This window comes from Tamandua tetradactyla, chromosome 2 (assembly GCF_023851605.1).
Source record: "Tamandua tetradactyla isolate mTamTet1 chromosome 2, mTamTet1.pri, whole genome shotgun sequence".
Taxonomy (NCBI): Eukaryota; Metazoa; Chordata; class Mammalia; order Pilosa; family Myrmecophagidae; genus Tamandua; species Tamandua tetradactyla.
This window is the reverse complement of record NC_135328.1, coordinates 126,593,567-126,617,669: the sequence shown is the minus strand read 5'-3', so window position 1 is coordinate 126,617,669 and position 24,103 is coordinate 126,593,567. Positions and strand designations below refer to the sequence as shown.

Sequence of the window (24,103 nt, the reverse complement as noted above, 5' to 3'; positions counted from 1 at the left end):
CCCTGTACCCTGGACTTAAATGCTTTTTATCAATAATCATATCTTTGAAGTAATTCATAAAGAACTAATTCATATTCCTTGTGTTAATCAGTGGGACATGTAGGTCTATACAACCCCTTTCCATCTTGTTTATCTTTAATATAGTAATATTACTTAAAGACCCACTAGAGAACCACCTTCATTTCTATTGATTCTCCTATATTGGAGTTCAACCTTATTAGTTAATAGTTCATCCATCTCTAGCTTCTACGTATCACTAAGTCCCCAATATTCTGTATTATAAGTCTCTGAGTATACATTTATGCTGGTCATGAAAGTGGAATCATACAGTACCTACTCTTTTGTGTCTGGCTACTTCATTCAGCATTATGTCCTCAAGGCTCATCCATCTTGTCCTGTTGGAGAAGCCATAAAATATCGCTCACCTGGTTGCCGTGGCTGATGCAAAGCAATAATGATGACCAATCCCAGAAATCTGCCCTCCGCCCTAGCAACAATGGCCACCAATCCCCATCCAACACATGTTCCTGCATGCTCCCAGCCTATATAAGTCTGTGCACTGGTTCAGAAGTGACTAACTCCAGGGGACTCAAATGTCACTCTCATCCACCAGTCAGAGCTGGGGCTTATGGAGGCCAGGTGATTGATGGATTTTTAGCTCAGATCCATCTCATTGTTGGTCCTGTGGGCCCCTGCACCCATCCTATAGTTATTTCCCCAGTTCCAGAATGTGTAATTGGAATAGGCATTCCGAGAAACTTGCAGAATCCCCATACTGGCTCTCCAACTCATGGAATGAGGGCTATTATAGTAGGAAAGGCCAGGTGGAAGCCACTAGAACTGCCCCTACCTAGCAAAATAGTAAATCAGAAGCAATAACAGATTCCTGGAGGGTTGTAGAGATTACTGCCACTCTTAAGAACTTGAAGTTTGCAGAGGTGGTGATTCCCATCACATCCCTATTCAACTCTCCTATTTGGCCTGTACAGAAAACAAATGGGGCTTGGAAGATAATAGTGGATTATTGTAAGCTCAACCAGGTGGTAACTCCAATTGCAGCTGCTGTTCCAGATGTGGTATCATTGCATGAGCAAATCAATACATCCCCTGGTACCTGGTATGCAAATTGATATGTACCAACTGATACATTTGATACATTTCCAGCTATTGATCTGGAAAATGCTTTTTTTTCTCAATAGTTATTAGTAAGGACCATCAGAAACACTTTGCTTTCAGCTGGCAAGGTCAGCAATATACTTTCACTGTCCTACCTCAGGGGTATATCAACTCTCCAGCCCTATGTCATAGTCTTGTTCACAGCAAACTTGACCATTTCTCCCACCCACAAGACATCACACTGGTCCATTATATTGATTCTATCATGTTTATTGGATCTAATGAGCAAGAAATAGCAACTACTCTTGACTTAATGGTAAGACATTTGCATGTCAGAGGATGGGAGATAAATCCAACAAAAATGCAAGTGCCTTTGACCTTAGTGAAATTTCTAGGTGCCCAATGGTGTGGGGCACATGGAGATATTCCTTCTAAGGTGAAGAATAAATTGCTAATCTGGCCCCTCCTATGACCAAAAAAGAGGCACAACACCTAGTTTGTCTCTTTTGATTTTGGTGACATCATATTCCTCATTTGGGTGTGCTACTCTGGCCCATTTATTGAGTGGCCAGAAAAGCTGCTAATTTTGAGTGGGAACCTGAACAAGAGGAGGCTTTGTAACAAATCCAGGCTTCCGTACAAGCTGCTCTGCCACTTGGACAATATGATCCAGCACATCCAATGGACATATGCCTGTATGGATTCAAACCCCACTCCTGGTACCAAGATGTATTAGCTAAGGTTCTCTAGGGTAGCAAGAATCAACAGGAAATATCCAATGATATGAAATTTATAAAAGTGTCACAAGTAACTGTGGGAACATATGGTCCAAAATCTGTAAGGCAGGCTGTGAAGATGAGGACTCTAATGAAGGGTCTGGATGAACTCCACAGAAGAGGCTTGCCAGCCAAAGCAAGAAGACAGATTGTCTCTTCTGAATCCTCCTCATAAACCTTCCTGTGATTAGATTAAATATAACTCATTGCAGAAGACACTCTCCTTCGTGATTACAAATGTATTCAGCTGTGGGTGCAGCTGATATGATCATGATTTAATTCTATGAAATGTCGTTATAGCAACAGACAGGCCAGTACTTGTCCAACCAGACAAACAGGCACCGCCACCTGGCCAAGTTGACACATGAACCTGACCTTGACACCACCTTAATTGTTCTTAGCATCTATTATTGATCCTTTTTTCATCAATTATATTGTAATTGATAAAAATTATTACTTTTCAAATTATGTCATTTCTTCTATATTTACTGTCTACTGACCTTCTAAATGAAGTAAATATTCAGTGCTTTCCCAAGAAAAAGCACAATGAGGGCATTGAAAATTCTAGAGGGATTCCTCATAAAGAGTTATAACTTTGATAGCATTTAACCATACACCATTTTATCAATGTCTGTTTAGCAGACAGACTAAAACTCTCTACTCTTTTGACAATTGTTCCCATGTAACACAGCAATAGGTGCACATCAACAAATATATCTATATTTAGCATGTCTATTTCTTTGGGGAAACAACAAATCATTTTGTGAATTTTACATAGACCTGCTGGAAAATCTTAAAGATAATTTTATGGGTAAGATACATCTTGAAAATTTTCATTAATTTCTATTTTTAGATTCTGATCTTATGGTGTTAAAAATAAAAATTTTCAGAGGATTTGTGGACCATGATTAAATAAGATTGCATGAGACTGAGTAGCAATATCTGCTTATCCAGTTAATATAAGTGGCAACAAAATATTGGTGACATGCTTGGAAAACAATGTAATGTTAATGAGTAAATGCTATGTTTGAGGTTTGGCATTATCTTCTGAACTTAAAGATTTTCTTTGAAGCTACTGTGATCAATATGAGATAGTATTGGTGTGAGAAAGGTAAATACATCTCCCAGATTTAGACCCATATTAATATGGTAAACTGGTTTTTAACAATGGAACAAAGCAATTCACTGGAGAAAAGATAGTTTCTTCAACAAATTGTATTGGAACAACTGGAGATCAACATTAAAGGAAATTGTCCTAGACACAGAGCCTACATCTTTCAAAAAATTATTTCAAATGAATCATGGCATAAACATAAAATGTAAAACTATTAAACTTCTAGAATTCAACATAGAATAAAATATAAGTGACTAAATGTTTGGTGATGAATTTTTAGAACACCAAACATGCAATTGATGAAAGAAAATATTGAAAAATTGGACTTGATAATTTTTTTTTTTAATGTCTGGTCTGTCAAAGTCAAAGTTAATATAATGAAAAGACATGACCTAGACTGGGAAAATACTTGAAAACACATATCTGTCAGAGTTCTTGTGCGCAAAATACACAAGGAAATTTAAAATTAAACAATAAGAAAATAAAGACACCAATTAACTGCATTATTCTCTTGTGAATAAATCTAGACCAAGTTTTATTTGATATTTTAACTACTTCTAGCACTCAAATATCATTTTCCAGGTATCATTTTTCTGTGTAACAAACTACTCTCTAATGTAAAGGCTAAAAAAAAATCTATATTTTCCCCATACTCATTTGGGTTAGCAGTATGGATGGGGCTCGACATATTCTTTCACTGATTTCAGCAGGGATCAATCAGGTATCTGATCATTTATCTCACTTATATCCTTTTCATATGTCTGGCTTTTTTCAGGCAATTATTGACTGTCGATCAAGAAAAGGTGCTAAGTGGGCAATATGTATCCCAACACCAGTGATATGGGTTATTCACATGGTGATGGTGACAAGATGTCTTCAAAAATGAGAACAAAATGCAGTATATTCCTGAAAGCAATGAATAGATAATATTTAAATATTATGGACAATTCTCCTCAAAATCTTTAATAGATTTTTAACATGTCCAGTAATACAGAAATCCTTTTTTGACCCTCAACTACCTCTGAATTCATCTCTTCAGTTTTCTTATTCCTTACAAAATGTGTGGATTCAGTCCCCGTGTCTTCTATCAGGTGCTTGAAAATCACCAAGCATCAGAGTCTTCAAACATCCTTTTCTCTTTACCTCAGAACAACATTCCTTAGATGTTTGCCTGTAATCACAGAAATTAAACAGGATCTCTGGAATTCCCCTGGTACATTTGTATTCTTAATCATATATTTCAGCATTGTTTCTGATTATGTGATCTGCAGTTCATCAATACATTGATTTTTTCCTTAATATATCTTTCTTGAATTCAAATAGATGAACTAATAAATAATTTGGTACAGAGAACAATAAGTGTCAAACGACAGAGGTTCATGAAAATATTAATTATTTTCCATTGGCTATCTGGCTGAAAAGGGATGGAAAGCAATGAAACACCATTAGTATTCTAAGTACAGATAGTACAGTCAGAATTTAGATGACCTCCAGGGCTCATCCTCCAGCATGTGCTTGCTGAGGGAACTGGTCAGAGGGTTAGGTAAACTGATGCCAGAGAACAATATAATGGGTGTGAATATCCCAAGGGGCAGACAGTAATGACATTATTTTCCATAGCACTAGATGATTTTCTTCAGCCTTGTACAATATAAGTTTCTACAATGAAATAAATGTTGTTTTTTGACTAAGCAACTAATATTTTAACCTAATTTTGTTTAATTAAAATTGAATCAATAGCCACAGATGGCTCTAGGCCCCATCATTGATTGGAATTTTTAATGAAAACAATAAGCTCAATTTCCAAAATTCTGGCTTCAAAGACAAAAACACATCCATGTATATTTATTTTTTCCTAAGTAGACAAAAACTTTCCTATTGCACTGCAGAACTTAGCATAAAATAAATATAAATCTACTTGTAGGAAACAAGTCAAGAGATTTTTCTAAAGTCTAGAACTATGTGTCAATTTCCATTAAAAAAGTGGAAAGAGACCATCATATCTTTTATCAGTTGTTATAAGCTATTCTGGATGATTAGCATTGACAAAACAGACAACTAGAAAAATAGTTGAAGCAAGAGGGTCAGTTTCAAGGACGTTCCATGTCATAGCAGGTTCTCATTCTGGCCAGGACCGTTGTCCCTTCATCAGTGCCTCTTTCTGTGCTATTGACTTTATAATAGGAAAATTCACAGAAAATGAATTGAGCATTTAAAATGTTAAAAGCACCTCTGGGAAAGCTAGCTTCTCATAAAAGAAAATTTTGAAATCCTTTGGAATTATTTCTTGGGAGGACAAAGTGACTGATATTGAATTACAGATGAAAAGGATGAACAGCATACTTTGGGGAAACAGGTGAGTTTCTTGATTATGATAAAAACCTTCCATCTCTTATTGATATGTCTGTAGTCTGTGTAAATAAAGTAATCTCAACTCCATTCAGGCAGCTTCACTTGCTCTGTAGTAAACAATGATTATATGGATGTAAACCTCAAAAATAAATATGATGAAACATTACAACCAAGACATTGTAATGCCATATTCAAGACAGAGAATGCTTCCAATGCTACAGGGCCCTTTCATGCTAACTTTAAACAATCCAATCCCTCCTTTCCTTAGCACTTCCTTAACATGTGGAAATGACTGTTTTCTCCATTGCTATTACTTTGTGAGTGCAAGAATGTTACATAAATGGGATCACATGGTATATGATCTCTGCTTTATTAGAGAACTTGTAGATTTATATAAGAATCATGCATAAAATACAGGATTCACATATACTGTCTTATTATGAACTCTCCATATTGGTGTTATGTATCCGTCACTGTTAATGGACACACGTTTCCATAATTGTATTGTAGCAGGCAGGCCACTGACAGCAAGTAGGGCCCAGGTTTACTCAGGCCACTTCCTCTTTGCAAAGTCTCCCAGGCCCCAAGGATGGTTGAAAGTGCACATAGGCAAGATAAGAGGCCTCCGTAGGAGCCCCTCCCCCATGGCTGCTCATCTGCTTCTGTAACCTCAGGTTTGCAATCCTTCTGGGTCTGATTGTTGGCACACAGCCAATCATCTCCCTTAAGCACCACTAGTTGCCATATTAGGAAAGCTGTGTCCCAAAAGAGCCATTCTGCTTATAAAATCCTGTGTCCGTGCCTGTTCAGGGCTCAGACTTTCAGAGGTGGCTCAGATAAGCCCTGTGCACACAGATTAATAAAGCTTGCTTTCTGGAACTTTGGAGGCTCGATGCTGGTTCTTCTGCCGTTTTGTGTAATGTCCCTGGAGGCTTGCAGCTTCCATCCTGTTCCACACCACAGTGTCATCAATGATAGTTCATGGCGTGATGTAGGGTTCACCCCTCACATTGTGGGGGTCCATGGATTTTTTAATAATTGCTTGTCTAGAGCCATATATGCAAACTAATATTTCTACCTTTAAGCACATTCAGATAAACATTTCAGTTCTGTTATCTCTGTTCATATTGTTATGGTACCACTGCTACTATCCACTACCAAAATGTTTCCATTATTCCAAACAGAAACTTTATACATCTAAGGTCTTAAATCTCTATTTCCTTTCCCAATATAATCTCATGGTAGCCAGTATTCTAGAGTCTGATGTTATGAATTTACTTATTCTAATTGCATCATATCAGTGAGATTATACAGTTTTTTTTTTACCTTTTGTGTCTGGTTTATTTCACTCAGCAGGACTTCTCAAGTTTCATCCAGGTTGTTGCAGAATTAGAACTTCAGTCATTTATTTATGACTGAATAATATCCCATTGTGTGTTTATAGCAAATTTTGTTTATCTGTTCGTCAGTTGATGAGCACTAAGCATTTTGGCTTGCTAAAGCTGACAGATTGCAATATATCAAAAATGAGCTGGATTTTTCAAAATGGATTTATTACATCAGAAATTTACAGTTAAAGGACCATAAAAATATCCAAGCAAAGGTATCAACTAGAGGATACTTTCACTAAAGAAAGGCCAGTGGCATCTGCAGTCCTCTGTCACATGGGAAAGCACATGGTGATATCTTCTGCCCCTTCTCTTCTGAGTTGGTTTCATTCTCTCAGCTCCTGTGGGTCCTTATGGGTTCTCCAGGGGTGTTATCTTTCTCTCTTAGCTTCCCTTGGCTCTAAAAAATGTCACTTCCTTAAAGGATGCTAGCAAGCATATTAGGACCAACTTTGAATGGGCCAGTCACATCCCCACGGAAACAACCTAATCAAAAGATCCCACCCCAAATAGGACTGACCCCCAAGATTGGCATAGAAGACCATGGTATTTTCCTGGGGACATAAAAGAATCAAACTAACACACTTGGGTTGCTTCCAACTTTTGTAAATGGTGAATAATGCCACCATGAACATCAGTGTGCACGCCTTCCTCAGATTCTGCTTTCAATTCTGTGAGTTATATGCTGAGTAGTGGGATAGACGGGTCTTAGAGTATTTCTATACTTACATTTCAGGGGAACTGATCAATTGTCTTCCAATGTGGTTGCACCATTTTACATTGCCACCAGCAATGAATAAAGGTCGTTTTTCCTTCACATCCTCTCCAATACTTGTCATTTTCTGTTTTGTTAATAGCAGCCATCCTAACATATGTGAAATGGTATCTCATTGTGGTTTTTATTTGCAATCCCTGATAGCTAAAGATGTCGTGCATTTTTTCAAGTACTTTCTGAGCATTTGTATATTTCTATAGAGAAATGTCTATTCATTACTTGTGTACAGTTTTAAATTGTGTTGTTTGTCTTTGTCTTAAGTTGAAGGATTTATTGATATATCCTATTTATTAAACCTTTAACAGAAATGCGGTTTCCAAACATCTTCTCCCATTTAGCAGAATGAGGTTTTACTTTCATGATAATGTACTTTGAGGTACAAGACTTTATATTGGTGAGGTCCCATTTATCTATATTTTCTTTTGTTCCATGTGTTTTGGGTGTAAAATCTAAGACATTGCTTAGCACAAGTTCCTAAAGATACTTCCCTGAGTTTTCTTCTAGGAGTTGGATAATTCTACCTCTGTGATTTAGGTCATGGAACCATTTTGCATTGTTTTTCTTTGTATAAGATGTGAGTAATGGGTCCTCCTTCTTTCTTTCTTTTTTTTTTTTTATTTTCTTGTGAATGAAGAGCAACTTTTCCCAGCACTGTTCTTTGAAAAGGCTATTCTTTCCCAATTGGGTGGTATTTGTATGTGGGTAGTTTTTCTGAATTGACAGAATACGTGAACGCATTTTTTCCATGTGAATACTAATCAGAGACTGACTCCAACAAAGGAAAACTTTAATAGTCATTTTGGGAGGAAAGCTCATTCTGTGGATACCAGGCAGACTTTTTCCCCAGCCACTCTTGTCATTGCCCAATGGGCTCAGGAACAATGTTGCCATGTGAGTAAGGATAGAGGTTATATATTGGCTCAGAAACATGACTTCTCACCAGGGCTGACCTGGCTGTAGCCACTGCTGAGTATGCAATATGCCAGCATCAGAGACAAACACTCTTTTCCCAACATGTTATCATTTCCTGAAGTGATGAACCTGCTATTTGGTGGCAGGTGGATTATATAGGACCATTTTTATCATGGAAGGGATAGTGTTTTGTTAGTTCAGATCCAGAATCTAATAATCCCCCATGTGTCATTATTTATTTCTTCTCCAATGTGCAGATACCCTGGTAAAAAGCCATAGGTTCCTTTATGGAAGGTTGTGGGGAATATTTACAGTATACATTTTTGGTAGTGCAGCAGGTTACCTCCTCAAAGAGACATGGCATCCCCTTCCTTCAAGGGCTTCTGAAGTAAATTTTCAAAAAATTTCTGGAGTCTTGGAATTCAATGAGGGTTGACACTTTTAATTTCATGTTTTGTAATTAAACTTAGCCTTTTGTTCACTTGACCTAGAACTCTCTGATTATACACATTAAATAAGTATTTAATAGACTGCCTATTTAATGTCTAACTAACCTATGACCAACTAACTAATGCCACATATATCTGTGAGCCAAACTATTCTGAGTACTGCTTTGAGTATGCTATACATTATGGTAGCCACACACATCTTGTCTTAATTTGTAAAGAACTGCAGCTTTTCTTCTGCCAACCTGGGATGTGATCATCATCATTGTGTTCAGAGATCCAAGTTGAGTGACAGCCATTCCCACTTTAATATCTAACCTACAGAGTTAACAAAACAGAGCTTTTCATGGACAAAGGCTGCTCTCTCAAATGTATTGCTCACCATCCTGGTTAAGGGTGTATCCTCTGGGCATTCCTTGGGTGGATAAGCAAGTCTTACCTAAAAAGTACTCTCTGATATTCCAGTTTCTATAAATCTTTATAGAAATATACCTTATGCCAGGGCAGTGTCCCATATTCAAATGGATGTTTTATAAACAAAGTCAGGTTCATGCAGGCCCTGAAGTCCCTGAAGACGTGATCATATCACAAGAAGAAGTAACTCAATTGCCCATGGTCCCCACTCCTGCCACTGAGCTTTTATCTTCCAGCCTAAACCTATAGTTATAGTACTATAACTATAGTACTATAGTTTCCTTTCGTTAGTTTACTGAAGAAGGGAAACTTGGACCATTTTTTTTCAGATAATTTTCTGCTATATGCAAGTGTCACCCCACAGCAAACAGCTAAAGCACTATAGCCCCTTTTTGCAATAGCCCTGAAGGACGGTGGTAAAAGGAAATCCTCCCAGTGGGCATAATTCTTAAAGTACATCTGGCTGCTTGTTTTATTTGGAAGGGAAAATGCCCAGATATATGATGTTACTTACTCCTTCATGGGCTGTGCTCATTTATTTGGTTGGATGGTCATAGACTTGGAAGTACCATGACTCAAAAATTGGTGTCATGGAAACCTGAGGAAGTGGCATGTGGAGGGAATTTTAAGAATTTGCAAAAACAGTGAAGATATTTGAGTCCCATGTGAATGCTTAATATAAGGTGAAATCAGCAGAGGAAGATTTTACCAATGAAATGTATAGGTTGACCCATTCTGAGTTTATAAGTCAACTCCTTTACATAGGCCCTCCTTTCCTTGCACAATGTACATATAAAGAAAATTGTCATGGTGACAGGAATACAGGTTGCAAATGGTTTCAACAAAAAAAACTACCACTCACTAAGGCTAACCTGGCTTCACTCACTTTAGAGTGTCCAACTGCAAGCAACAGAGACAAACATTCAGTACAGTAGTGCCCCATTCCCAAAGGCATTAAACCAGATAACTGGTGACAGACTCATAATATTGCTGCTTCTATCATGGGAGTGTTTGTGTTTTGTTAATATTGGAATATTCTTACTCCTGATAAAGATTGCCTTTCCTGCACTAAATGGTTTTGCAAAAACTGCCATACATGAACTTGCAAAATGCCTTATCCATTGTGGGAACTCAAAAGTATACACACCAGAAAAGCATGATCTTTAACTTTAGTCCATTCTCATGTGAGTAAGTCCCTATTTTAAAAAGGTTACTTTGGTTAATGTGTATCTCAGATGAATTAGAATGAGCCAAATTCCTATTACTGAAAGCCTTTTACAGAAGGTCAGAGAGAGAGAGAAAGAAAGCTACAGATGGAGAAGCCAGAATCCAAATATCCATGGAACCCAGAAAAGAAGGGAGAGGCTGCCATGTGCATTACTATATGACAGGAATCCAAGGACCAAAGATCACTGACAGCCAAAGCCAGAACTCCACACCTTATGGGAGATAGCATCAACTTAATAGTGCCTTTATGTTTGACATTTCCTAGACTCAAAGCTATGCACCAATAAAATTCTATTGATTAAGCCATCTCATTGTCTGGTATTTCATTTAGCAGGCAGGAAACTAAAACATCCATCATTATGATATCCCAGAAGTATTTATTCTATTCAAGGAACTTACCTTTCAGTACATGAAATGTAGCCATTGACCCATGTTGATGAAATTGACTTTTCTTACTATGTTCCCCATCATCCTGAAACAGCCTGATTGAATGTTCCAATAACCTAGTGAAGACTCAATAATAGCACTAGCTATGTGACAATATCCTGTAGCTCTGGGTCAGTGTTCTCCAGGAGGGTGCATATGTTCTGAATCAGCAACCAATATATGGTACAGTTTCTCTCACAGCTAGAATATTTGTGTCCAGGAATCAGGAATGGAAATGGTAGTGGAACCACTCCTTATTGCCCTTAGTGTGCCAATAATAATTTCTTTTTGCCTATTGTAATTGGGACCTTAGTGTTTGCAAGTCATGAGGACTTAGTTCAAAAGGAAGTAATGTTTCTGCCAGGAAACATAATAGTCATTCCATTGAACAGGACATTAAGATTTCCACCCAGAATTCCTGGGCTTCTCATCCCTCATAATCAACACACAAAGTAGGAAGTTATTCAACTAGTTGGCATGATTGAGTTTTATTACTGAACAGAGGTTTGCCTGCTACCAGACAACAGCAGTAAGGAAGAATATGCCTGGATAAAGAATAAGCCATTAGGGAATTTCTCACTACTAACATCCCTGTAATTAAACCAATGGTTAACTAAGACAAAACAACTCATGCACAACCAGGAATGAAAGTTTGTATCACCCAAAAACCATGTCCAACTGTGGTGCTTTTTTAGAGCAAAAAGAATATGGAATAAGCATTAAAAAATAGTAATTATAAACACCACTAAACCGTTGTGACCAGTTGCAGAAATGAGTAATATAATTGGCAGAAGTATGTCTTTCTCATTTTCTTATAGGTTTGCAGGTTTGTACATCTGACTATAGTACTGTTTGTTTAGTGACTTTTCCAACTATGTATGCAAAGACCTAGAAAGCTCCTCTAGCCTGAGGTGAGAAAATGGTTGGGAACCTCTGGGTCAGTCCCTCAGGGAAGCACCAGAAATGTAAAAATGTACAATCATATTTTGTAAATAAGAGGTCATCTGCATTGCCTCCAGTGTACGCAATGTGCACAGTATGTTCCAGTAAATGAATTTGTGAGAGTGGAAGGAGAATATATTGAAACAAAAAAATAGAACATCCATTTGATAGGTACTTTCTTTACAAATAACTGCTGGTTAATATAGTAGTATCTACAAGGTAATATGGAGTAATATAAAGTTTAATCTTTATGATGTGTATAAGCTAATGGAAATAATCAAGTAATAGTGATAGAGCAGAGATGAGCTAGAATAATTGAAGGAGCAAAGTCCTTCAGAGTTTATGTTCTTAGGAATAAATTGTTATTACATAGAAGCAAAAGAAGTTCACACATTTTAGTAAGATATTAGAAGGGAGGACAGTGTCTCTGAGGACACATATATTGATTTATATATTTGACAATATGAAAATGTGATGCTCCTTTTATGTGTGCTATTACATTCTCATTAAGACAAGATAAACTTATGAAGCATGTAATAACCCAGATGGACCTAGAGAATATTATGCTGAGTGAGTCCAGCCAAAAACTAAAGGACAAATACTGTATGGTCCCACTGATGTGAATGGACATTCGAGAATAAACTTGAAATATGTCATTGGTAACAGAGTCCAGCAGTAGTTAGAAACAGGGTAAGATAATGGGTAATTGGAGCTGAAGGGATACAGACTGTGCAATAGGACTAGATACAAAAACTCAAAAATGGACAGCACAATAATACCTAATTGTAAATTAATCATGTTAAAACACTAAATGAAGCTGCATCTGAGCTATAGGTTTTTTGTTTGTTTTTTTTTTACTATTATTACTACTTTTATTTCTTTTCTCTATATTAACATTTTATATCTTTTTCTGTTGTGTTGCTAGTTCCTCTAAACCGATGCAAATGTACTAAGAAACGATGATCATGCATCTATGTGATGATGTTAAGAATTACTGAGTGCATATGTAGAATGGTATGATTTCTAAATGTTGTGTTAATTTTTTTCTTTCCGTTAATAAAAAAAATAAATAAATAAATAAATAAAAAATAATAACATCGGTGTAGTATTTATAAACCAATAGTAGTGTGGAAGGGCTGCTGGAGCTTGAGGGGGAAAGAAAACAATCCTAATAGGTCAAGGGGTATTATTGGCAGTCCTCTCACATTTGTATCTCATAAATTGGAACTAAATCATGAAATCACGCCTTGTTTAGAAACCATGTTCAGCAGTGAAGATAGGCCCAGAATAGAAAAATAGGGGAAACCTTAGTTCTAGTTGCAAATCTTCAATAATAATAGTAAAGTTATGATTAACCCCAATAACTTTACTCCTCACCTTTGCCCCATTCAGGCTTTTGTATCTGAGAGGGTATTTTTAAAATTTCATTGAGAAATCTTCACACACCTACAGTCCATACATGGTATACAATCAGTGGCTCACAACATCATCACATAGTTGAGTATTCATCACCATGATACTTTTTAGAATACTTGCATCACTCCAGAAAAACAGAAAAATCTCATGCATCCCATATTCCTTACTCCTCCCTCTCATTCACCACAAGTATTTCAATATAATGATTTTTTTACCCTTTATCTCCCCTTGTCATTTATTTTTACCCTTTTTTTTCTTATATGACGTTTGACAGAATTTTACCTCTTGAGTAAAGCAGACAGATGTAACAGCAAGTTGTAGTTAAGGCAGTGTGAAAAGGTTGAATTATATAGAATAAAAGAGAGATGAAAATATCTTTGAAATAATTTAAAAATCATGAAATAATTATAAAATAAATACATGGAACACATTAAAAGGGTAAAAGGGTAAAAGTCATTTGAAATTGAAAATTGATGCAGCTGAAGATACAGGCATGGATATTAAATTAATTATATGAGGAAACAAGTAAAATTGCTTATTTGTTTATTTTACATTATTTACCTTAAGAGTGTGGTTGTTCAAAGAACTCAAACAGTTTAGTCTCAGGGCAGAGCATTACAAAAAGCAAAGGAGACAGTAAACAATAGCGGGAGAGCTCCATGCAATGCAAGGGTCTTACAACATCAGGCATAGACGCTTTTATCCTCCTACCTTGGGCTACAAAGGACACAGGCTGTCTTCAGGTATCAAACTACCAACAACATGACATGTCAGGATGTACCAGGAAGCCTGAATAAACGTCACTTAAATTGAGATGGTCATGGAGGCCCACTCTGCTTATATAGCCAAGCTTTACCACCAAATCCCTCTCCCCACAGCAGCCTTCACCAAACAAGGGTGAAATAAAAAATAGAGTTGTAACTACGAAACTATGTAGACAGTCTTTTACAGCCTGCTCTGAAACAACTCACAGACCCATGGTGACAACCAACCATTTATCTTCAGTTAAACGAATTCCACACTTTAGCCAAGGTCAGTAAATCAAAAGCTAAACTTATGGTCAACCAGATTTTTTAAACAGGTAATAAAAAGAAATTAATAGAGCAATAAAATAGACGATGGTATCCCGTGTAACATAATCATTTTTTTTCTGAAGAAGAGAACAGCAGAAAATGAAAAAAAAATTTTCAGAGCAATAATACAAAAACACATCTCCTGGGCGGGCCGCGGTGGCTCAGCGGGCAAAGTGCTTGCCTGCTATGCCGGAGGACCTCGGTTCGATTCCCGGCCCCAGCCCATGTAACAAAAACAAAGAAACAAAATACAATAAAACAAGAAAATGTTTAAAAATGTTTCCCTTTCTTCCTTCCTTCCTTCCTTCTATCCTTCCTTCCTTCTCTCTGTCTTTCCTTTAAAAAAAAAAAAAAAAAAAAAAAACACATCTCCTAATACCAAAACTGAGTCTGCAGATGTAAAATGTGTACTATGTTCTGGTTCACAGGTGATAAAGATTAGTGAAGAAACAGACATATTCTGGTGAAAAATGCTAAATTTATAAAATTAAAACATAGTTGTAAAGACACAAAAGAAGAACAACAGTGTTCTGGAAAGATGGCAAATTTACTTGGTAGCATTCAACTCTCAAAAAAATTATTGTAAATTAGAATTGCTTGTTAATTGCAAACAACTACTTCAAATATTTAAGAATACATATTGAATATAGTAATCACCACTAGAATAATTACATGAAAGTTAATAAGAATTTAGAAAGACCTAAGTCAGGCAAGTTTATGAGAAAGAGATGAGGTGTCAGGAAAATTAGGTGTATTAGTATTTATAAATTTTATGCGAGGAGTATATTAACTGAGAACTAAAGTTTCCTATAAGAAAAATATAAATTTACATAACAGACAAATTAAAATCAGATAAATATACTTCCAGCTATCAGATTGCATGCACACATGAATAAAGCAAAACAGTAACATAAAGAATATATGAGTATATTAGGAAATTACATAGAGTAAGGCAAAAAAGATGATTACATGCTTTTTTGTCATATTGATAAATGTAAATGGAAGATATATTTAGATGATGCTATATTTCAATATGCAGAAAAGCATTCATGTCTCTAACCCTACCCTCTGATGTATTTTATAATTAAGCTCAGGATGATGTGTCAAGCTATAAATATACACATGTTCTTGCAGGATTGTTCATTGCCATGACAACAAAATAAAAAACAAATGTTCATTAGTAGAAGGCTAGTTAAATAAATACATACTTAAAAGAAATTATTTTTACTATTGAAAAGAACAGCTGTATATAGCTGCTACGCACACACACACATATATATATGTACCATTTCTTATAAAAAATTATGTTGTTCTGTGCATCAAAACAGTCTGGAATTAGGCACAAGACGTGGTTATGATTGTGATGGTGACTTTGTTTTTGTGTTACTGTAACAACTTTATTGAGATGCAATTTATAGACCATATCATTTGGCTTTTAAAGTGTGGAATTGAGTGGGTTTTTGTATGGAGACTTGTGTAACATGATCGCTCTATAATTTTAGAACATTTTCCCAAAAGCAATTCCATGTGATTTAGCAGTCTTTCCCCAATACTCCATTCTTCCCTCTCCTGACAGCCACTAATCTATTTTCTGTCTCTTTTGATTTTCCCATTCTGGAAAATTTAATATAAATGGAATCCTATGTGGACTTTTGTCATTGAGCATAGTATCTGGCTTTCATTACTGAGCTTAATGTTTTCAAGTTTTGTCATTGTTTGTAGCCTGTAGCAGTATTTTGGAGGAGAGAGAGACTGGGCGCTAATGACAGGATTTTGCTTTTCATTGGGAAATTTTCTCAATATTCATTTTATAAAAAAAGCAAAACCAAAAACACATGCATAATTTATGTAATAAGATTGTATAGGTGTAAGACCAATGCTATTTTCTCCTTTTCTATTCAGTAGCATAAATGTCTAAACACATACATGAAATTAAATTATGATTTCTGAAATGCTTAGGCAAAAACTCTCCAAGTATGAAATACTTAGGCAAAAAACTATGCAAGGAAACACATATAGCTAAAGCAATATTAACTGCTATCCATAAACCAACAAACCATGAAAAACAGGTTCATTCTAAGAATCAGGCTGATTTTAATGATAGGAGGTCAAATAATATATTTTGCCAGTAGTTAATTTAATAATTTTGCAATATATTAACCTTTAATCAATCTTTGCATGAAGTCAAAGGATGAAATGACGCATTTACAATTAAACAGATATGAGAAAGGTATATTTCATATTCCATTTCCAAATATGGAAAAATATTCTATATTTTTCTGGGTTTGTTAGTACAATAGAGTCTATGAAGTAAATATAAGGTGATTTATTGAAATAAAAGTGCAAAATTGTCTTTTTTCTTGCATGATTATGATTGCATATCTTAGTAACAAAGATAATCCATTTAAATAACAACATAATTAAATAATTCATGCTTACAAAAACTAATTAAGGAAACAATCTCAATACATTTATATATATATATTGCTTCCTTTATTTAATTTTTGTAATAATGAATTATTTAATTATATATATATATAAATAATTAGACCACTAATATCTATGGTGTATAATGGCAAAACGGATCCAAACTAGATTATTAAATGATTATTTAAGTCCTTTGGAATACAACCTAAGAATTATACAAGGATGCTATGTGAAAAAATTTCTAAACACTTTTTATACAAAGTCCAGGAGCTTGAAGAAATCAGACAGTTATATCTTGGTTCTTATGTAGCAAGACACAAAATGCAGTGAAGGAAAGAGATAACTTTCCAAGTAAGTCTCCAAAGCCTGAAGCCATAAAGGAAAAAGATAATACATTTGTTTAGAGTAAGTAAAATTTGCGAGCAAAATATTCCAACAAATAGAGTAAAAACATGATAGTTTTATGTATCACAAGCATGAGATAAACAGAGTCTAAATTTCTTGATACTTAGAAGCTTAAAGAAAGCAATGAACATAGTGGGAAGTTATGAAAGGACAGGTCACATAAAAATTAAGAAATATGGCTCATACACTTTTTAAAACTTAGCCTCACTCACAATTTGATAAATGCACATCAAAACAATAGGCCTTAAATATCTTCAAACATAACACTAAGGAATGCTGACCCAAAGTACAAAGTTGGGATAACTTGTGCCTTTTGAGATTTCCTTGCAGCTCTGGAAATATATGACATTATTCCTTAATACACCCTCTATGGTTAAGAACAAATGTGTTGGTTAATTTGATTCTATCTCAAGGGTATTTACTAATGCAACTCAAAATGAATCACATGAAAATAAGGAGAAGCAGAGGAGGTCAGCAATTCTTCATACATAGTCTACTCTGTTTAGGCAAGATTGTATTTAAGATCATGAAATGCAGCTTAATGAAACAGCCTAAGACCAGACATTCCTTGGTCTAAACCCATTCTGCCACCTACTTTGTTTTGCCAGCGTAGTAGGATGCCTTCATTTCTGTGAGTATTAATTTTATCTTCTTTTAAAATGGGTATGATAGGTCTACTGTGGAGCTCAGAAGAGAAAACATGAGTAAGGTGGATAGAATAAGAGTGTAACTGACATTAGCTGTTAGTTTATTTCCTGCAAGCTCATGAAAAGAGATGGAGAGGAGACTCCCTACAAAGCCATGTCTCTGCCAGCTGCTGGAACTTTGTGTAACCCACCCACTTGAGAAATGAAGAAACTTTGGGATTTGATGTCTGCTAAATTAAAAGTACCATGCTGAAGAGATAGTTCAATCTGTCACCTTTGCAATAACTTTTTATTGATAATATTGTAGGATATAGCTGGGTATATTGGAGTCCATAATAATTGCAAATGACTTCCTAGCATAAGTGAGGAAATCCTAGAGTTTAGAGTGAGTCATCCTGGGTTTCAATGATGACTCTACCATTAAGGTCATATCCCTCCTATAAGGGAATACCATGTGTTGTTTTCAGTTTAAATAAAATTTTATTAAAGAATGCATGAGAATGTTATAGAATGTGACTTTTACAAGGTGACGGCCAAGATCTGTCACTTTCTCAATAGTGCACTTCTCGAGCTGTGAATTCCTCCTGCCTTTGATCATCCCACCAAAATATATACCTACTCAGATCATCTTATCTTAAAGTAAATGAAGCAAACACCTGCTGTGCTTGGGAGGATTAGATTGAGGGAGAGGATATGCTGGAAGAATATCTTGAACTCTCTTGTTAAACAGCTTTACTACATATTGTCCACAGACCTGGTGTTCTGCCTGTTTGAAAACAGAAGAGGTCAATGGTTAACAAATATTTATATATACAAATATTTGAGGACCTAGCAAATACATATATTTATTTTACATTTATATTTTTAAAATGTTTGAGGACCTAGAATATTTTAAGAAGCTCCTCAAAAGATAAAAAATATAATATCTCACCCTAACTGGGATTTTCTTTAACAGGTTATATAAATCTATGTAATAATAAACATTTTGTAATGCATTGGGGAGGTCAAATATGTGTTTTTACATATACTCCCTGGGGTCTTCCTACCAGTGGCAGTTCCATAGAAAGGGAGGGAAACAACCATGGCTCCATTTTTAGCCTAGACATCAAAGCTAATCATGTAATGTTTGCTGATGTTTCACAGGAGAAAGATAATATTTTCATTCCAATAAGTGACATTTCATAGCTAATGAGTATTGCAGGAGCTCTCTTAAGACCAGTCATAGTACCATTTTATTTAGCAATTAAAGATAAAGATATACACAAACATGTCAAGTTGACAAGTAAAACATATTTATCATCTGGAATGAGAACACATTCATGCAGGTCTTGAGGGCACTTTTCTCAATGCCTAATTACCAGCAGGGTTTGCTGTTATATTGGATTTAAGGCACCAGAAAGCCGGGAAAGGAAAAGGTGGGCAGCTGGCACAGACAAACACATTCTACCTTCCTCCTAAGTTTAGGAACAAAGATGGGGAAATTTATACCTATAACCACATATCTAGGATTTAATTCTACCATTTATATCATTTAAATTGATTCAATAACTTCATTCATAGCACCTTAAGTTCTTCCATCTATTCTCTTTATCTTGTGTAAGTTCTTTTCTTCCCTATTGTGATTATTTATTCCAGCCCATCTTTGGATAATTCATACCTACACTATTAAAATAACATGACTCATTTCTCTGACTCAAAAATATCTTCCTTTCTGTAGAAGAGTTCATTTCTAGGAAATATTGCCTCCATTACGCCATCCACTGTTAGGTACTGAAGAATCCTTTGCTGTCATTGTGGATGGGTGAGAGCTAAACATCTGAGGCCATTGTCTAGGCCATTCAACTCTTCCATCCCTGTTACATAGACCACTTTCACTAATTTTTACTGGAGTGCTCTGATCTCTACAACCTTCAGGCTTCTGAGGTTCTGTTTTTTTTCCTATTGCATTTCTTGGCTTAAAAGACTTAGTCTCCCATTTTTCCCTTTCAAAATAGTACCCATTTTTGAAAGGTTAACCATTTCCTTTGTGACGTATTTACATTAAATCCACCTTGATTTCCTCAACATTCATGAAGCACTAATTCCCTGCCCTAGTTTGGTCCAAAAAACATCATTACACATGCTTACTATAATTTTTAAATAAACAGTGTTTTATAGTGGGAGCGCAATATATTATTTTCTTTAAAGAAATGACATACAAATCCAGGGTAGTTCTTTGTAGATAAAAGACTAGAGCTTTAAGTAAAAGTGGGATTTGGCTTCTAATTGCAGACAACTTATTTTGACTGTTGAACTATCCAAAGGAGAGTTTAGAGGTAGAATAGAAAATCAACAACAATAATTCATGGGAATCCTGACTTTAAGAGATAGAAGGCAAAAAGCTGCCAGTAAAGCTAAAACAGAGATTTAAAGGTTTATTAAATGCAAACTAGGATATTCTAAGGCAGTGGTTTTCAAACTCCAGCATGCATCAGAATCATGAGAGAAATCACTAACACACTTCTCATTTAGCTTCACTGCAGAGTTTGTTTCTGTACGTCTTGGTTGTGACTTGAGAGTCAGCATTTCTATCAAGTTCCCAAGAGATGCTGAAGATGCTGAGCTTGGTTCCACGCTTTGAGAACAACTGGTCTAGAGAGCCAGGAGTCAAGTGGAGAATATCTTAACAAAGGCAAAGCAGACATTTGGTGTAAACCCTAAGAAGAGTTCACAGGGAAGGCTCACACTGACCCTGGATGATAGAAGGTTTTTTACAAGCCCCATTTTATTTTCCATTTGTTTGCTGTTTGCCTGAATTCATGATAGAAAGCATCTATAGGTTTATGGATGAAATAAATTAGAAGGCAAAAAGCACATAATACTCTTTCAGGATGTATGCAGTATAAAGTGAGAGAAATTAGAATGACACTAAGTCAAATGAAGATTATATGAAAATGGTTTTAGGGATGCAAATTATGAACAATGCTTCCCCAAATATAATTGGTATTGAAAATATATATGTTACTTATTTTCTAAATTTTGTTTGTTCCTCCCTACTTCCTTGCATTGCATTTTAATTGCTTGAGGATAATGTCTAATGATTTCTAGTAGAATACAAGATTTCAGTATATTACCCATAGAACATACACACTTACATGCAAATACCAATTCTTTTGCCAAATTTATGAGTGCTTGTATGAATGTTGTTGCTTAAACTGCAGAAGAGAGAGAAAAAACTGAGAGAGAAAATCCTCAGATGCAGAAACTGTATCAAGAACAAGACAAAAGGCTTAGTTTGAGAATCAGTAATAAATTTCAGGAAAAGCTACTTGCTGCATTCATGGGTCAAACTGGTATTAGATTAGACCTCTGAAATACAGGCAAATTTCTGGTTCTACTTGACATAACTACACAATGCGATTCTGCATAGGCTGGTATCACTTAATGATATATAAATTAGTAAACAACATTACTTGTATTTCTAAGGTACAATTCTGTGCTATAAGCTAATACAGGCTGGAGCCACTCTTCCTCCAAGACAAGAGGGAGGGAATAGAGAAAAAGTAAAAAGAGAATGGATGGGTGGGAAATAAAGAGAACATTTACGACTCTAAGCCACATAGATGATGAGGTAGCCCACTGAGAATGATGACGATAGGCAAGATGGTAAATGCTAAAGGTAGCTGGAGGAACACCAGGGAGAAAAGAAAAATCTATCCAAACAGTTAAGGATTTGGATACTTTCTTAGCCTAGGTAATTAAATAGCAGATTTGGTTAAAAACGCTTGATTTGATATTGGCAAATTCAGTGCAAAGGTAAAACTTCTAAGGCCTAGGAAATGCATGTGAATGTTTAGTTGCATAATTCACATGATCATTTCTACTTAGAAAAACTATTAAAATTTGGATAGCTTCTTTAATTTTTAATTTTTTGTTATTGTAAAAAAACAGCAAAATGACAAAGACTATCTGGTAGATTTTTGTTGTCTATAGCACTAACAAATTGCTTAAATATATCAACTAAGATATATCAGATCTTTTTCACAATTTAAACCCCAAAAGTCAAGGATTACTCTCTATTTCATTTACTAAAGGATAATTTTTTTTAAAAAAAGGATAAAATTACAAACCTCATTCAAATATAAAGAAGTACATATAAGTGGTTTTAACTCATTAATTAATGAGGGAGTCAGCAAGATATTACACTTCATCCAGGGGAGAAATCAAACTAACACACATATAAAGGCGAATAGATAATGACAGAATGAATTTCCAAATAGATGTAAAATGCATCTATATACAAAGTGATAAGCCATTGCAATACACTAGAAAACAACTGATTTGCATTTCTATGGAAAGTAGTTATTTGCATTAACAGTTTCCCACGAGTTCCAAAATTGTAAAATAGCTTAAAAACTATAAGACAAAGATGACCCGGTGTATTAGGCAAACGAGTATTTGTGGGGTTTTTTTAGCTTTGTTTTTTGCCCATTTCAAAGTTTTCCACATTTTTTCCTATTACTAGTGTAAGGAAAAAAAGATTGGGTAATGTCACTTTTTGTCAAAAAGTGATGCTAAGCATTTTTATCTGCATTATTTAATTGAATCAGAATAATGATCCCATAAGAAAATTCACACTGTAAATTGATTAAACTGATACTAAATAATTTGTCCCTGGCATTTACTATGCTAGTAAATGGCATTTACAATGCTAGTAAATGTCTGAGCCAAAATTTGTACTCAGACTGCTTCAAAATCAATGCCTATTCTCACTACATATTGTAAAATATAAAATATAAAATTCCATTTAAGTAAGATGTGCATTATAGGCCTTAATATAAACATATTTGAAAGGTGGAAGATTTGGAACAAATTCCCCTTTATAGTTATCCATCCATCATGGAATTGTGCAGTTAACTAGCCTCAATGACAACTTTATGGTATGAGTCTCACTTTGATTCAAGTTTTCTAATAGATACATAGGTGAGTGGTAGCAAGGGAATTTTCACACAGACACACAAGTAAACAGTAAATCACTTTGGTCTGCTCTCAAGTTGTTCATTTTATTTTTTAGAAAAATTGATTAAATGTTCAGAAAAATGGATAACTTCACCTCAGAGACGATGTTCTTCCTCATGGGATTTTCTGATGTTCGGGAGATCCAGGTTTTACATGCTGTAGTTTTTCTGATAATTTATCTGGCAGCCCTAATAGGGAATCTTCTCATCATCACTCTCATCAGCAAAGATCATCAACTACACACTCCTATGTACTACTTTCTGAAGAATTTGTCCTTTCTGGATCTCTGCCTCATTTCCATCACTGTCCCCAAATCCATCACTAACTCTCTGACTAATCATAACACCATTTCCTACCCAGGGTGTGTTTCACAGGTATTTTTCTTCTTCTTCTTGGCTTCTACAGAAGTAGCTCTCCTCACAGTGATGTCCTATGACCGCTATGCTGCCATCTGTCACCCACTCCAATATGAAATCATAATGAGTCACAGGGCCTGTGTGCAGATGGCTGTTTCTTCTTGGGTCAGTGGAGCTCTCAATGCAGTTCTGCATACAGCTTCTACATTCTCAATACCCATGTGTGGGTCTTCTTATGTCCATCAGTTCTTCTGTGATGTCCCTCAACTCCTCGCCCTTGCATGTTCTTATAACATTGGAGAATTAGTGGTCATTGGGCTCAGTTTGGTATTAGATTTTGCTTGTTTTATTTTTATTGATATATCTTATATTAAAATCTTCTCCACTGTCCTGAAGATACCATCCAGAGAAGGCAGGTTCAAAGCTTTCTCCACATGCCTTCCTCACCTCATTGTTGTGACTTTGTTTCTCTCTTCTGGGTTTTTTGCCTATTTACACCCACTTCCCAAATCTCCATCAGCCTTTGACTTGCTAGTGTCTGTGTTCTATACTGTGGTGCCACCCACCATGAATCCACTCATCTACAGTCTAAGAAATAAAGATATGAAGACTGCACTATGGAAACTACTAATGAACAGACATTGTGCTTCACATGAGAAGAGTTAAAATCCCATTTGTCATTATCTTTGCTTTCACTGCCATAATTTTCTGAATAAACTGGTTCAATAGTCTGGTATATTGTATATTTCAAATAATATTATCATGTAAACTTGGGTATCCTCATTAAACTGGTATTACAGAGCATCTTCTATCTCCAAATCAAATAAGTGGGGAAAATAATACAGTTTCACTTATAATTGGGCAGATACATGCTGGTCTTACATTTATCTTCA

At 35.5% G+C, this 24,103-nt stretch overlaps 1 protein-coding gene across 1 annotated transcript; it reads left to right on the top strand.

Moving 5' to 3' along the window:
• Positions 1 to 22,934: 22,934 nt before the first annotated feature.
• Positions 22,935 to 23,876, top strand: LOC143657291 (olfactory receptor 14A16-like). The gene has a single exon (XM_077129539.1). The coding sequence runs from the start codon at positions 22,935 to 22,937 to the stop codon at positions 23,874 to 23,876; it is 942 nt and encodes a 313-aa protein (XP_076985654.1).
• Positions 23,877 to 24,103: the final 227 nt, after the last annotated feature.